The sequence below is a fragment of the Tauraco erythrolophus genome, chromosome 21 (assembly GCF_009769465.1).
Source record: "Tauraco erythrolophus isolate bTauEry1 chromosome 21, bTauEry1.pri, whole genome shotgun sequence".
Lineage (NCBI taxonomy): Eukaryota > Metazoa > Chordata > Aves > Musophagiformes > Musophagidae > Tauraco > Tauraco erythrolophus.
Genome location: NC_141485.1, coordinates 8,596,181 through 8,611,248, shown reverse-complemented (window position 1 = coordinate 8,611,248; position 15,068 = coordinate 8,596,181). Strand labels below are relative to the sequence as shown.

At 48.0% G+C, this 15,068-nt stretch overlaps 1 protein-coding gene across 1 annotated transcript in view; it reads right to left on the bottom strand.

The window, feature by feature from the left end:
- Positions 1–15,068, bottom strand: part of CLIP2 (CAP-Gly domain containing linker protein 2) — a 59,945-nt gene that overhangs the window by 30,874 nt on the left and 14,003 nt on the right. Inside the window, exon 2 of the mRNA XM_009992751.2 lies at positions 8,228–8,766. Coding sequence (XP_009991053.2) covers positions 8,228–8,766 — 539 coding nt within the window. The remainder of the gene's footprint in view (positions 1–8,227; positions 8,767–15,068) is intronic.

Genomic DNA, 15,068 nt, shown 5'->3' with positions numbered 1-15,068 from the left:
GGCACAATAGAGACCAGAGGGTTTCCATCCCGTGAACGTCTCAGCCTGGCATCAGTGCCACCCCAAGTCACGAGTTTCTCCATGGAAAACTTGTCACACCTCTCAGCCTGGCACAGTGACCACAGCCACAACTACACCTTTGACTTGCCAAGCGTCTGGAGTTGAGCAAAGACAAACTGGACAGGGCAACTCATCTCTCTGCTAAAGCAGGAGATGGCACGGAGTCACCCAGACTGGCAGCCAGCTCAGCTATGCCAGCAGTTCAGACCTGCCACAGCTTTTAGAGTTGACCAGTTTCTTTCCCAGAAAGGAACGAAACTCCCAGTTTTTCTGAGAAGTCTGTAACAGTTGCCTTAACCAAAACTATTACTGAGATTATTCATGTCCAAAAGAAGGGGATTTTACCCAGTGTAAAGTGTTGTTGGTTTTAGTTATAGCTGGTTTTGGGAAAAAGAGAAAAATCCAAACAAAAAAGAAAATCAAACCAGCTAAAACCAGCTCTTTCTTGAAGCTCCAAAAACCAGAAACAATATTAACATAACAATACAAGATTTTTCATTTTGGAGAGTATTTTGACCAGCTACAACGTTCCAAGGTTCTCTCCTTCAGGTAAAAACACTTAAGATTAACTTTAAACAAGCCCATGGTGGTCCACCCTCTCTAGCTAGATTAGAGCGGCCTCAGAGCCACACACATCTGATCACCTGGAAAGTTCAGCTCCAGACTGAAGTTCTCTGCCTCAGCTCTGATACCTTTTCCATGCCTTTCACTAAAGGCCATCTTCCTGACCTGGCCTTTCCCCAACAAAAGATCTCCAGCAGTCTCAAAAGCCCAACCATATCCTGGGCTGCATCAAAAAAAGCATGGCCAGCAGGTCAAGGGAGGTTATTCTGCCCCTCTACTCTGGTCTTGTGAGAGTCCCCCTGCAGTACTGTGTCCAGCCCTGGGGTCCCCAACACAAGAAGGACATGGAGCTGTTGGAGCGAGTCCAGAGAAGGCCACGAAGATGATCCGAGGGCTGGAGCACCTCTGCTATGGAGACAGGCTGAGAGAGTTGGGGCTGTTCAGTGGGGAGAAGAGAAGGCTCTGGGGTGATCTTATTGCAGCCTTCCAGTGCCTAAAGGGGTTACAAGAAAGCTGGAGAGGAGCTTTTGACAAGGGCATGTAGTGACAGGACAAAGGGCAATGGCTTTAAACTGAAAGAGGGCAGATTTCGATGAGATCTAAGGAAGAAATTTTTCCCTCTGAGGGTGGTGAGGCACTGGCACAGGTTGCCCAGAGAAGCTGTGGCTGCCCCATCCCTGGAAGTGTTCAAGGCCGGGTTGGATGAGGCTTTGAGCAATCTGGTGTAGTGGAGGGTGTCTCTGCCCATGGCAGGGGGGTTGGAACCAGATGATCTTTGAGGTCCCTTCCAACCCAAACCGTTCTATGATTCTAAGAGACAATCTAGGGCTTGACCTTCACAACAAAACAAAGCCAGGGATATTTAACAGATCCGTGTCCTAACCGGTGAGTCGGATAAGCAACAGGCACTCACAGGACATCCACACAGCTTCCCTGCTAGCTGTACTATCACTGACATGTTTTACTGTGGTTTTCTCATCAAAAAGACAAAGTTGGATGCAGACCAGTATCCCAGGGCTGAAAAGACAATGATGCTAATCCTTCCAGACACCGCCTGCATCAGAGCTGCTAATATATCATTTAAACAGTTTACCAAATTAGCACCAGGCCATATCTCAATCTGGTTGCTGTAAATCAGACCCCCTCCAGCCCACGTTTGCTCTTTTCCCCTTATGTCCTCCCTGCTCACCCCACAGCAGTTCCTTGCTCTTGGCAAGAACCTCTTAACAGTTGTCCTTGACCCAGGGCCCGTGGGCAATGCACTGCTTGACATACACTCCACCTCTGCTCGGGGAGAAAAAAAAAGTTATAAGCATCATTCTGGCCAACAGGGACTGTTCCCCACTACCTCATGCATGGTTCAGGGGTCAGCAGTGGTCTCAGACCCTGCTCGAGCGTATCCCCAGGCAGAAACCACGGAGATGATGCTGTGCCATCTGCTTAAAATTCTAATTTACCCATCTAAATTTGTTTTCTCAGCTGCTTTCCAAAGCATTCCCACAAGACAGTGCTGCTGACCAGAGGGTTGAGGTGGGAACAGTAAGTGCCCAAGTACAGGACCCTGATGTGTCTCCTCTGCAGGATTCCTGTGGCTCAAGCTGGGTCCCGTCAGGGCCGGGAAACTCTCCTATGGGAAGAGAAAGGAAGGGGACGGTGGGGAAAGGGCAGACACAGGACACTTGCTTTACTCTGAGGACCTTCAACTACTTTTAATGTGCAGCACATAGCATCATCCATGGACAGTGTAGAGTAAGGCTATCAAGAAATCAGAGCTCACCTTTATTGGGAAGTGCTAGTTGCTCCAGTTTGAGCTGTAGCTCCAGGTTGTGTTCAGCATGTAAACTGAAGCAGCCATCCTTTCCCTTGGGGGATAAAAAAAGGTGGGTTTTTTTTTTCCCCTCTACACTGATCCACCCACAGAGACTATTTCCACCCAATCTGAGAGGTGGAAGCTGTGTTTTCCCACCACACATCATTTAGCTCTTCCAAGCACTGATGGCAGAAGATTATTGCACAAGACTTGATTTACAGAGGGTGCTTTTTGCAGCAGCATGGGGCTGTGAGTCCAGGCATTACAGATCACATGAAATAATCTGTAAGTACAAGGGAGGAAATGCACATACCTATGGGAAACACACGCTGTCACTCACTGGGGCTGTGTCCCCAGCCAGGGACAGCCTTCAGCAAGCCAGAGTAAGGGGGAGATCTGGCTTGTGGTCAGGTTTCTCTGTAAATACTTCAGGTGGCATCCGACCACCACCAGTTTCAATGACCAGATACTCACTATGTATCTGTGAATGCCAGCACTGGCTTTTTAGGGTGAGGGGAGAAAGAGAGAGCCAGGAATTACAGGACAGTCCTCCCTACATCAAGTCTCAGGAATTTTTATAGTTTCTTTTAATCCCACCACTTATCTTTATGCCTCCCCATCCCCACAGCACAAGTCAGCGTCGCACGGGGCCGAGTCTGACAGCGCTGCTGACGCAAGACAGTCGTGCGCGTTTATCCTTCAGGCACCAGGGAGAAAATAATGTCCTAGGGATGGGGTGTAAGAGGAAAGCCTAGAATTACAGCATGCCCTCCTGAGGCTGTCTCTGATACAACGTCCGCCCACGTTAAATACAGTTTGCTCCACCACAGGCCACTTGCAACTCCTATTTAATGACAGATATTGCAGACAGAAGATGAGGACCGGGCAGTGCACCAGCCCAAATGAGTGGTTAGGAGGGTGTGTGCATGCACAAAAAGCCTCCAAGGGGTTAATGTGGTGACAGGGCGGCTGCTTTGGCTTTTCATTTCCTCTTGGTTTCATTGCAGTGACAGGGAACACTCGTTCCTGTGACAGCAGCAGTCACACCACACAGGGCAACAATCTTCTGGGGTGAGAAGAGAGCTTGGACTAGGAGACCTAGATGTTTGCCTGTCTCTTGAATCCTGCAAATAATTGGAAGATCACACTTCCTGCTGCCTGTCACAAACTTCCATAGGGATGGAGGTCCATCATTCCCACTCTCCCAAGCAAGGTCTTGGGCTCTGCTGTACTGCTAAGTTCTCCGGTAGAGAAGCAGCAATTGCTGGTCTCCTTATAGACCAAGCTGAAAGCAGGCAATGGAATATTTAAACCACCTTCCCTGAAAACACTACCTTGGCAGAACTACAGAACAGGATCCTTCTTTCTTCACTGCCTGGTTTGTGACCAGGAAATAAGTCTTGCAATTGTCGGTCTGTAAAGCCCATACAGGAGCATCGTGGCACCTCTCCGACTGCAGTGAGCTGGGAGAACTCTGACGGTTAACCAGGAAAATAAAGAGCTCGAATCCTTCCTTCCTAACGCCTCACGTGCCTTCGCAGCAGCAAGGCTTCAATCTCGGGCACTGCAAGAGCTCACAGCAAGCTGGCAGCAGCAGAGCAAGGAGTTGCCTCTGCCCAAGGAGAAAGGCTTAGGCTGCGATTCTCCTCGCCACGGAGCTTCTGCTGGAAATGATTTTCACTCAGGTGGTTCAAGGCTTTCTGCTGCTTCAGGCTGGCAGAGTGGGGCTGGGGCAGGGGTGTGCGGGAGGATGCTAAAGAAAAGGACATGATTAGTTTATTCATGAGAATTTTCTGACATTTGCCAGGAGTCAGAGGTTGCAACACATCGCAGGCAAAAACCACTTTGCAGCATACGGAGGACAAAATGATTGAAATCAGGCATTCACTCAGGGGAGAGCCCAGAATCTGTCCCCACCAGCCCAGCCAGTGCTCCGCAGCAGCCTTGCCCATCCGTCAGCTGAGGGACCACCGCAGCGTCACCTCCCTGCGAGTGCTGCTTCTGCTGTTCCAGCATCTGGGCTGCTTTTGCCACCTTCAAGTTGTAGCAAAATCACAAACGCAGAATCTATCTGAAGGGTATCTGGGGCAACACCCCACAGCAATAGTCAGCCAGCCACTGGGACAGCATCCAGTTCTTAGTCTCGTTTATTACTACATTTCAGTATCAAAAAGTGCAGTCCCAGTTAGGAGATAGAAGCATGGCTGAAGGGCAGAGTATTTCTATTAAGAGGAATTTAAAAAAAAAATTATCTTTTGTTTAGACTGACATATAGAGAGCAGCCACTTCCTTCCCACTCTTCTAAGAAAGCAACCACATCTAGGGTGGAATGCATTCAGCTGCTGAGAAAGTCTCCCAAAGCATGTAAAATAATTTTTTTTTTAGGAAAAAACCACAGCAGAGATTCCTCCCAAGCAGAAAATGCTCAACTGCTCCATTGGTCTGTTTCCACCCCTTCTTTCCCTGGAGAAAGGCAACAAGCCAGCCTCACATTAACAGCAGCGCTCCGGCCATTATCATACTTTGCGAAGCTCCATTCTTACTAAAGCAAAGGTTAGTTGTTCCACATTCATTTCCCAGACTTTAAGAGATTAGTTCTACAATATTAGCGTGGGGTTTTCATCTCTTTAATGCAATTTTTGCATCTCCAGGAAAAAGTCTGAGTTAGAAAGTGCCAAAGGCAAACATTACCTAATTCTTCTAATGGAAAGCTAAAAGTCACTTCTAGCAACTGCTAGGGAGTCAGACAGGGTCTCAGAACAAAGTCGTTGAAAAGCAAAAACATCTTCAAGCTATAATGGACTTCAATGAAGTTAAAGAAAACCACTAGCAGGAAAGGAGCAGAATGCAGAGCAGCCAGGTGTTGGTGTTACAGACCTGGAAGGGACCCCTCATCCTCATGCTCCATGCACTGAGCAATTACAGAAACCACGTCCTCCCTTGCTTGAAAAGCCTTTGGTGGATCCCATCTGCCTAAAAGCCATTCTCAAATAAAAAGATAATCTTTCAGAGAAGCACAGACTAAGACTAATAAAGATGACTAAAACCATACCGACAGAGGACAAGAGCAAAGATTTACTCAGGGAATTTGAGGCAACTCAGCTTAACCCAGAATTATTATTTATGTATTCAAACACCAAACATGATTAGCTGACATCTTCATTACTAGAAAAAGTCAGCTTCCAAGCCAAGCACACGTTACTGAACCATAACAGCAAGTTATTTCTTCTTGTTATCGTTAGCTGTTCTTTTCCTGGACCTCTACTACTGCATGCAAACTTATTCCTGATGTTTCCATAAGCTGAGCATTCCTGCTAGAGCCCATGAGATGCTGAGCTCATTCCAGATTTGCCCTTTTGGAGCTATTTGTTACACCAGCAAATCATAGCACAAGTTTTATCTTGTAACATCTGGGGTAGATAAGCCATCAGGCAGGGAAGGAGGGAAGGCTTTTATGGATGCACCTTCATTAAGAACAACCAACCAACCAAAAAAACCCCAACCTCCCAAAAAACAACTCAATAGAAGCCAAGGGGAGATGTTCACAGCTTCTATTGATGGGTACAGTGAAATCTCCATCTGCATGGGTGCCACTGAGGTGAGCAGAGGATTAAGAGGACAGACCTCAGCAAGCTACAGTCAGGAGAAGAGAGGGGTTAGGCAACCAAGTCTGAAGAACGCTATTCCATCTGGTTCAGAAAGAACAGAGCCAAGTTTACCGCAGATTTTACATTTTGCAGTTTATCTTCTACGACTGCTGCTCCTACAACAGGAGGTTCTCGCCTGAGCACACTCCCCACTCCCTGCGACAGGTAAAGGAGAAAATGGGAGCAAGGAAATAAACTGATCAAAGGAGGACAGACTCCCCAGGTTCATTTTAGCCCACGTGCGGCAGGTTTAACACACCAACACGAAGCATCTGTGCCCGTGTGAACAGAGAATGTCTCTGCCACCTTTCCCTGCCCAGCCCAGAGGCCAGCAGGCACAGCCACGGCTCCGCTGACCATAGGGCTGGGGAGGGGAAAGAGGCAGACTCTGGTGGAGCCAGGTCAAGAGGAAGACAGACAAGCAACAAACCCTTGAGCAGCTGTCATGCAACGCACATTTAGGGGAAAATTGAGAATATAAAGCTTTCTCACCTCTACAGCTAGCTCTACAAGCCCACACGTTCACACTAGATTTACTAAGTGTCATATCCAGTGGGCACAAGCAGAACCCATCTTCTCTTTTTTGCCCTCTGAAAATGAACGAACCTTTAAATTTTATTTAAATAAAACAAAAACTATTGGACAACCCAACAGTGTGTTGGTGTGCAAGTGCATGGCTAGCTTCAAAAGTCTATTTGTAATGCCAGGGATGCCTGACGTTTGGACACAACAGGTCTTGAAATCCTCAGAGCAGATTGTGCCACGTGAAGTTTTGCCTCAGCAGACACATGTGCTCCATCACAGCTGCTCGGTGCTCCCCAGCCACCCAGGGCTGGTCGAACGTGGCCCAGCTGCCCACGGTCCCCATGGGGCTGGCACAGAACAACGGGATCGACTCCACCAGCTCGAGCCGCAGCCTGCCCAGGGTGGCCACTATCATCAGCAGAAAAACCCGCTCTCCAAGACCACCAAGGAGATCTGAGACTGCCTTGGACAGCCCCCCGCACACACTCCTCCTGAGTCACGTCGGCTGCGGAGCCAAGTTCTACCAAAGCCCTGCTCCTAAGCAGATGGCAAGTCTGTCTGTGCTTCCCTACTACCACTATTGGTACTGGAACCCAGTGCCCCAGAAAGGAAACACCCACAGCTGACTTCAAATGGGAGCCAGACTGCCAAGGGAGCACAAAGACTAACCCTCTGCAACCTGTCCTCGCTGTCAGTCGATCACCTTTACCCTTTAGACCCAGGAATGTTACCGGAGATACAGTCGCAATCAAACACTTGGCTCTTCCGACATTTGCTATCCCAGTATGTATCACACACACTGAACCCTCTCACAGAGCTGCAAAACTAAACTCAGTTCTTCCATGTTTTGATATATTTCTTTTCCTTCCAAGCCTCCACTGAAAGCACTACATCTTCACTAGGACACAAACGGTGACAAGCTCGGTGGCAAACTTCCAGTAAGCCATTTTTAGCACAAGTGTGGCATTTTGGCTCAAAGTCATCAGGTACTCTATGCTACACCATGAAACAACAACAGAAATCAGATGGGAAGGACCCATTCATCAGTACAGCGATCTGTCCCAAAGTCCTGCCCTTTTTATAAAAATAATGCCAGTTCCTTTCTGTACAGGAAAGGAGTCAGTGTCACATCCAACATATAAAAGGGGAGTGACCAGCTAGGAGAGATTCTTGCAAACATTTGCAGAGTACTTACGACCACATGCAACAAGACACTCTTGCAAATTCCTCGAAAGCCCCGATACACTCCATTATGGGGAGTATCACTGGATTAGAAAAGAAATTATTTTTCTTCCACTTCCCTCTCATGTTTGAGTTGCTCTCTCTGACCTCCTTCCACTGCTCAGGACTTGTCCAATACAAGAAACATTTTGGAATATGTTCCCTTGCATCAACGTGAAAAAGAGACACCTTCAGAAGACACAGCAGCCCAAATAACAGTGAATGCAGAAGTTCAACGCCTGCTTGGTCCAGGCACCCCCTTCCAAGACTGCGCTCTGTCCCACACCTCATCACCAACTCCATCCTCCTTCTAGCTTGTCCTAAGCCTGACCAGGAATGCTTAGGGAAGGGACAAATTCTTCTCCTTCGCCTTTCTAGGGAGACCCCATGATCAACTCACCAGCACACGATCTCCGAGCCGTAAGTCCTTCTCCCCTTTTTTCACAGACCCACTGTCCGAGAGGTTAGATCCAGACTCGTTGCCCGTCTTCATGGCGCTGTTCAGGACGCTCTCCCGCAGCGGGATGACGCGAGTGGAGAGAGGTGGCGTGGCCGTCCCCGAGTGCAGCGACAAGTTCTGAGCCGTCAGGGAGTCCACGGAGGGGGCGTCGCTCCCCGAGCCCTCGGCCACCGGCTGCCGCGTCAGCTTGGACGGTCGCGTAAAAATCCCCTGCAGCGGCTGGCATTCGAAGTAGCGTACTCCACCGACAGAGCCGTCATTCTTACCCACCGGGTCATCCAGAACGACCCCTGCCCACTGGCCCGGGGCAAATTGCGTCTCCCCAAGATACTGGATCACACCTGGCTTCACTCCATTTACCCAGACACGTTCGCCCACCACAAAGTCTCCCAGGAAATCATCGCCCACCTCAGCAACCTTTGAACTCGACTTCTCGGCGCTGGTGGTGGAGGTGGTACCCTGCTTGTGCAAAGGTGAGCCTGTGAATCAAGGGAAAAGAGGTTTTGGTATAAGGAGATATCCCAAAAGGCAGCCAAAACACCAGGAAAGGGCATTTACAAAAAGGAAACATCTGGGACCATGACTTATGTCAGAGGTTTACAACCAGGCAGAGGTTAAAACTTGAGCAACCCCATTACTTACAGATCTTCCTCGGCAGGAAAGCAATCTGCACAGAAATCTTTGCCTGCTGCCCACTTTCTGCAGGTCTCGCACACAACGTTAAGAACGGACTCTGTGTCTTCATCCCCCTTTATAACACCCACTTACCCGCACTCCTGTCACAGCACCAAAGGGTATTTTGTGTGGCAGCACTAGTGGGAATAAGCTCAAAAGGACAAGAGTGGTGGGACGTGCTTAAGGATCAAAAGGAGACCAATGAACTGCTGCTTTCAAGAAAGATGCCAAAGTAATTCTTTCATCCAGAAATTCAAATAAAAAAAAAAATAAGAGTGAGGCACTGCTGGTTTAGTGCCCGGTGTTATGAGAACTCCACGTGTTTGGATACAGGCAAACAGTCAGTCCAAGCATTGAGAGTCCCACCAAGGGCACTACCAGCTCCCACGGGACCATGCAACTGCCTTTGCAAATGACTCCGTTTTCCCAGCTGCTGCTCTGCCCTTTGCTGGAGCAGAACCCAGCAGCGAGCAGACACCTGGGGCACGTTCAATACAAACAGCGTATCTATAAGCAGGAAACCTCTACAAGCCCCCGTGTGCGCTGCCTTCCCAGGGCTGACGCGCCGTGCGCTGAACTCAGTAAGATCTGCAATAAAGAACGCTTATTCCAGCATCTGCCTGCCAAGCTGAAGCCAGACCTCCAGCAATGCTTCGCTGGGAGAGGGAAAACTGCAGGTGATGCTGGAAATCCACTGTCCTGCTCACGCTTTCCAGCACGTCCTTGATGGGCCAAACTCTCCGTAATACACGAGGAGGTCCTTACATACGTGACTGGCATCTGCAGGGGAACGAAGACAACCCGAGCAGATGAGCTAATGACCCCACTCTTGCTGACCCCAGTGTCAATCTCTCCTATTGCAAACTTTGGGCTTTCAGCCTAGGCCCCTCGGGAACCGCAGACAAGGACATATGGACTTCATTAAAACTCTCTGAAGGTTAAAGGAGGAGGTTAAGTAAAGCCTTAAGAGAAACCACACAAAAGGCTGAGGAAATAAGCTTGCAAAATGAGATCCAGCAAGTCATATACCGTGGACCTCTTGGTAGCCCTGAGGTCTCAAGTGTGCTTCTGCCCACAGCTGGTGTAGGGCGTGTGTTCATGAGACTTGGTTCCACGCATCCCGCGCTCCATGAGAGATGCCTGGACTCTTCAGCCAAACTTTAAGCTGAAATTTCTGGGTGCCACCAACCAGAAAATACTAAAACACACCCAGGAAGAAATTGTTATTTGCTACCAGAGAAGGCTGACACAGACAGCCTAAGCAGCTGCAGAGACAAGTAGAACTTGAGCGCTTACCTGAAATGAACTGTGAAACTTGTTCAGCTTCAGCCATCACTATGGCTCAGCCTGCACCATTTCTACAGCTCTTTCAGAAGTAACGGGCCTGACTGATCAGGCTCAGCTCCTAGAAAGCCTGAAGAACACAAAAGCTCCCAGACCAAGACACTTCAAAGCTTTGCTAAAGGTCTAATGTCAGGGGAAAGAGAAGAGCATCAGTGCTAGCTTGAAGAACCTACAGTTTCTGCTAAGCCAGCTGCATTAAGAGAGATGAATTTTAACACTTTGGTTCTCATTAGACCTCAGAGTCAACACTTGACAAACCTCTATGGTACAATTGCACCAGTCTGTCTGTGGCTCCTGGAAGTCAGTAGCACCTCTGGCTGATCTGAACAAGGCAAGAGCAGCAGTTAAGGCATGATGGTACAAACTTCTCTTACGAATACAGCCATCTCCAAACCACCCACCAGCCTCGGTGGGCTGGAATTGGAATAACTCTTGAGAAAATTAGCCAAACAGGGCATGCACAGCCCAACGCACGGGTCATGTTCAAGAGGCCCATCCCATGATGGGCACAGGGAGGGCAGGAGCAGTACTGTCGTACTGTTCCCAACTGAAAGAGTTAGTGGCAACCAGGACCATAGTGCTCCCAGCAGAGCTCAGCCAGCTCCCTGGGAGAAACCTTTTCCTGGCCTTCGGGCCCTGCTCTGAAAGTTTCCTCAACATCAAATGTTCATTAACTTTTTTTTTGGCAAAGGTCTGACATCCAAGCTTGTGTTACTCTCAGTCTTGTGAAAGACAGTATGTCAAATGAGCTCCACAAGAGGAACGGCATTACATCCAAGAACCAGCTTCGCCTGAAAAACTGAAAAACGAAGACTATAAGGATGTTTAGAGATTTTGATCTTTACACAAGACTTGAAATAAAAAAGGGGTGGGAAAGAAACAGGGCTTCATCCACATGAACTGTAAAAACAACCATAAGCAGAAAATAAAGCCACTATTTTCATTTCAATGCTTAAAAGCACAAGATAGCAAAGCAGCCAGACTAGGAACCAGCAAGCTACATTTTAAAAAGACTTTTCCAGTTTAATACAGGCTACAGGGGTTTATTGCCAACGTCTGGGATATGTATCTCTCTCCTTTCATGGATATGAGAATAAATTAAATTAGAAACACAACTTGCACCCTGGTTTCATGCTCGGCAGAGTGCCGTGACACACAGATCTCGTGCCGCTGACATGTTTGCGACAGACATACGTGATGTGCCAGGCAGAATAGCCAAATTCAACTTACTGTACAGGAAACTATAAAGCACAGAAATTTAGGGGGGCTATGCATCTGTATGCACACACACCAAAAAAAAAAATCAAAGCTGTTTTTCTAGTCCTACTGGAGCCTGAGTTTCAGCACGCTAGCAGTGTTAGCTGATAGAGGCTACATTAGCTCTCACAAACACCTCTGCAAAGCGGCCAGGATAAGCAAACCCTCCAGCAGCCAGGCTCAAGCAAAGAAAGGCAGGAAGGCTGCCCAAGGCTGGGCAAACAACGTAGCGGGATTTAAAACCACATCTAGACTCACTGTATTTCACTGCAAGAGCAAACACCTTCAAAAACCGACTTGAACCAGAAAAAAAAAAAAAAAAGAACCGTTCATTGAACTCCTGGTGCAAAACTGTGTTGCCCAAAAAGCCAAAATTTTAGTGGGACTTTATAGGAACTCTGTTTTAGGTGCTTGTCTGACAGACAGGGCTGCCAAGCTACAGTAATTATAACATCTCAGGGAAACAATCTAATTACAGGCTCCCAAGCAGAGCAGTGCAGTCAGAAGCATTATTCTTCTTTAGCATGAGGGTAATTATTCAAAAAACCAGGATTTAAGTGAGGAACTGCCTCAAAACGCACCTTCTTCATTATAGCCACATTGTAGAAACTTGGTATTTTACATGACCTTCCTTACCTATGTATAAAACAATAACTAAGCCACCAATTTTCCTACAGTGCAGCTAACAGGCTTTTGTGCACTAGGTTTTCAGAGAAGCCAAGAGCCCCCACGATCAAGCTAAACTCTTTCTTCTTGGCTTCAGGTCTGATGGGCCCATTAACTAGATGGCCAGACAACATCTAGAGTAGTACGAATAGACCAAGCTATGATCCTCCCAGGTAAGTATCTGGTCACCAGCCCTTCAGAAGGCAAAAAGGTAGCGATGAGCAACTTGTTTTCGATCCCGTGAGTATCTCTAGGATAGCCCAAAACAGACATCAGCTGACAGCACTGCTCTCCAAGACCTGACACCTGGAGTTATGCACTCTCCAAGCAGCTCTTACAGCTTAGAGGAAAGCCACCCAAGAGGCCAGAATTCATGAGCTTTCTCCAATTAAACACCAACAGGTTCCAAGAAATACACTAACGGCAAAACGAAGGTACAGATCTCAGGTACGGAGCTGAGAATACAGTTACACGAGAAACAAACCCAACAACATGTAGACTGAGTATTTTCTACTCCAACCCTGCCATTACCTGGTGATGCCGATCAAGAAGCCACAGGAACTCTCTGAATATCACTCTTAGGCATCTGACAGCAGCTCACCTGGAAGCCGGCGATGGGGAAAACTGTTTCCTCCTTGGTCCAGGAGGATCTCCTGCCACTGCTCTGTCCAACACAAACCTCGCTTGCTAGAGAGGACTGCGACAGCAGCTCCTCCCTCCCTCTCGCTGGGACCAGGCTCCAAGGCACAAAAAGCAGTAAGCAGGATCTCTTCCACTTGGGCTTTCCAACTTTACAACCCTATTGTGCTCATGAGCCAGCTCATTCTTTTTGGTTTAAATGGTCTTCCTGTAGGTCACAGCTTTCAGGGCTGAACAACAATTTATAAATCAAAGTCATACACAGCATCCGCTAAATGCACATCTTATCCTACTTTACATCTCTATTTTCCCTTTAGCTCCCAGTAAAGCCCACGCATGACACAGTAATGACCACCCGTGGCAGACCTGGCACTTAGGGCCCTTTTTGTAGGCTCCTCCCATCAGTTTTAGGGACCCACTCTGACACAGCACCAGCACTTCAGGAGCTGAACAAATTCCTACGAGCCAAGAGCTGGAGAAGTTAAAGGCTTTAACTGAAGCTTCAGCCTGTTCACATGGCTCTCGTTACCATGCCAATGAAAGCAATGTGTCCAAAATCCCTGGAAGGGCAAGGACTTCTGCAAACAGGAGACAGACTCTTCTAGCTCTTGGAAACATCTGCTGTAGGAAGGGCTGAAGAGACAGCTGTGTAAGGTAAAGGAGCTAGAAACTCTCTTTCAAACAAACTCTGAAAGTTGAAGCAGGAGGAACAGAGCATTTATTCTGCAACAGCAGCAGGAATAACCTTCTTTGCAGGATCCCTGATGAGATGCTCAGCATCGTGCTATGTTCAAGTGCCATCTACATCCAGCGAAACCAATGCATTCCCTCACTCCCTCCACATCTTTTGACTTCCCACAGCACTTCAGTTGCTCATTTCTTATCACCAGGCAATTGAAAAAAAGGGGAAAGGAAACTTATTTCTAAAGAGGAGAAAGGAAAGGAAGAGAAAAATAGTTCAGCATGAGAAGTGGTGCACAGGGAGTGGTGCCCATGTATTTCCTACTCCCTGCAGAACCCTTTTGTTATCTTACTGCTCCCAAGACACATGCCAGGCACCCCGACTGCCAAAGGAATCAGAAATGCAACAGCCCGTTGTGTTGCCATGGGAATCAGGAGACAGGCAGTTAATTGATAAAATGGAGGCACATTAGATTTAAAAGAAAAAAAAAAAGATATACCAGAGTAGCATCTCATGCCAGGAAGGGAGGCAGAAATGAGAAAACACATGATATTTACAAAAGAGCTCTATCATGCCCCTAGGAAAGGTCTTTTTCCTTCTCCATTTTATTTTCAGAGGCTTCTACCCTCAAAACGTACCACATCACAAGACAGCCTACAACACAGCACAGAATTGCCCATCCACTCCTAGGCTGCATTCCCTCTCCGTGGCAATGGATAAGCTGCTCACCCAACCAGCTGGCAAGAAAAGCTGTACCAGCCTGGCAGAAGCATCACAAGACCTGAAGATACATCCTCATCCCACTGCCCATGCTATAGACGTCACTAACCTGTGACAGAGCAGCATGCCTTGCAGCTCCTGAGCATCTCTCAATGTGCAGCCTTGCAACCAAACTAACCTGTCAAAAAAAGCTTTGGTACCAGCTCTGCTCCCTCCCAGCTTGGACAGGGCTTCAGGACAGTCCCATGACCTGGGGACTGCCATGCCCATACGAAGCCAAGACAGATTTTGTCAGCTGGAAAACCCTCTGCTGGCCACAGGGGTGACAGCTAAAAGGAATAATGTATGTTCGTACTGCCACAAGGATTAGGTAAGAGCCTAAGAGGCATTAGAGCAGCCTGGCTCACTGCTTGGTTCAATGCTCAGATGATGACGCAGGGATCTGGTCTCAGCTGGGACATCAGACACTGCTCCTGTTCAAGCTGCAGCCTGTACTGAGGGCACCAAACACTTTGGGTGATGACACTGTCCCACTCTCCGCTAAGAGCCCGAGGTGCAGAACAGCAGCACGTTGCCTCTGCAAGCAAGTACCTACCAGCTCCTGGCTCCATGTGTTTTACCCATTGCTCTTACATTACCATTGCTGTAAGCCTCTCTGGGTCTGCAATACCACTTTACTTCCAAGCATAACACTACAGAAATTCACTAACGGATGGATAGCAGAGCTGGTTAGAGGGGAAAACGAAGGAGGATAGTGCAGAGTATGCTTTGCCAAAGCCTCAGTCCCCATCGACTAGG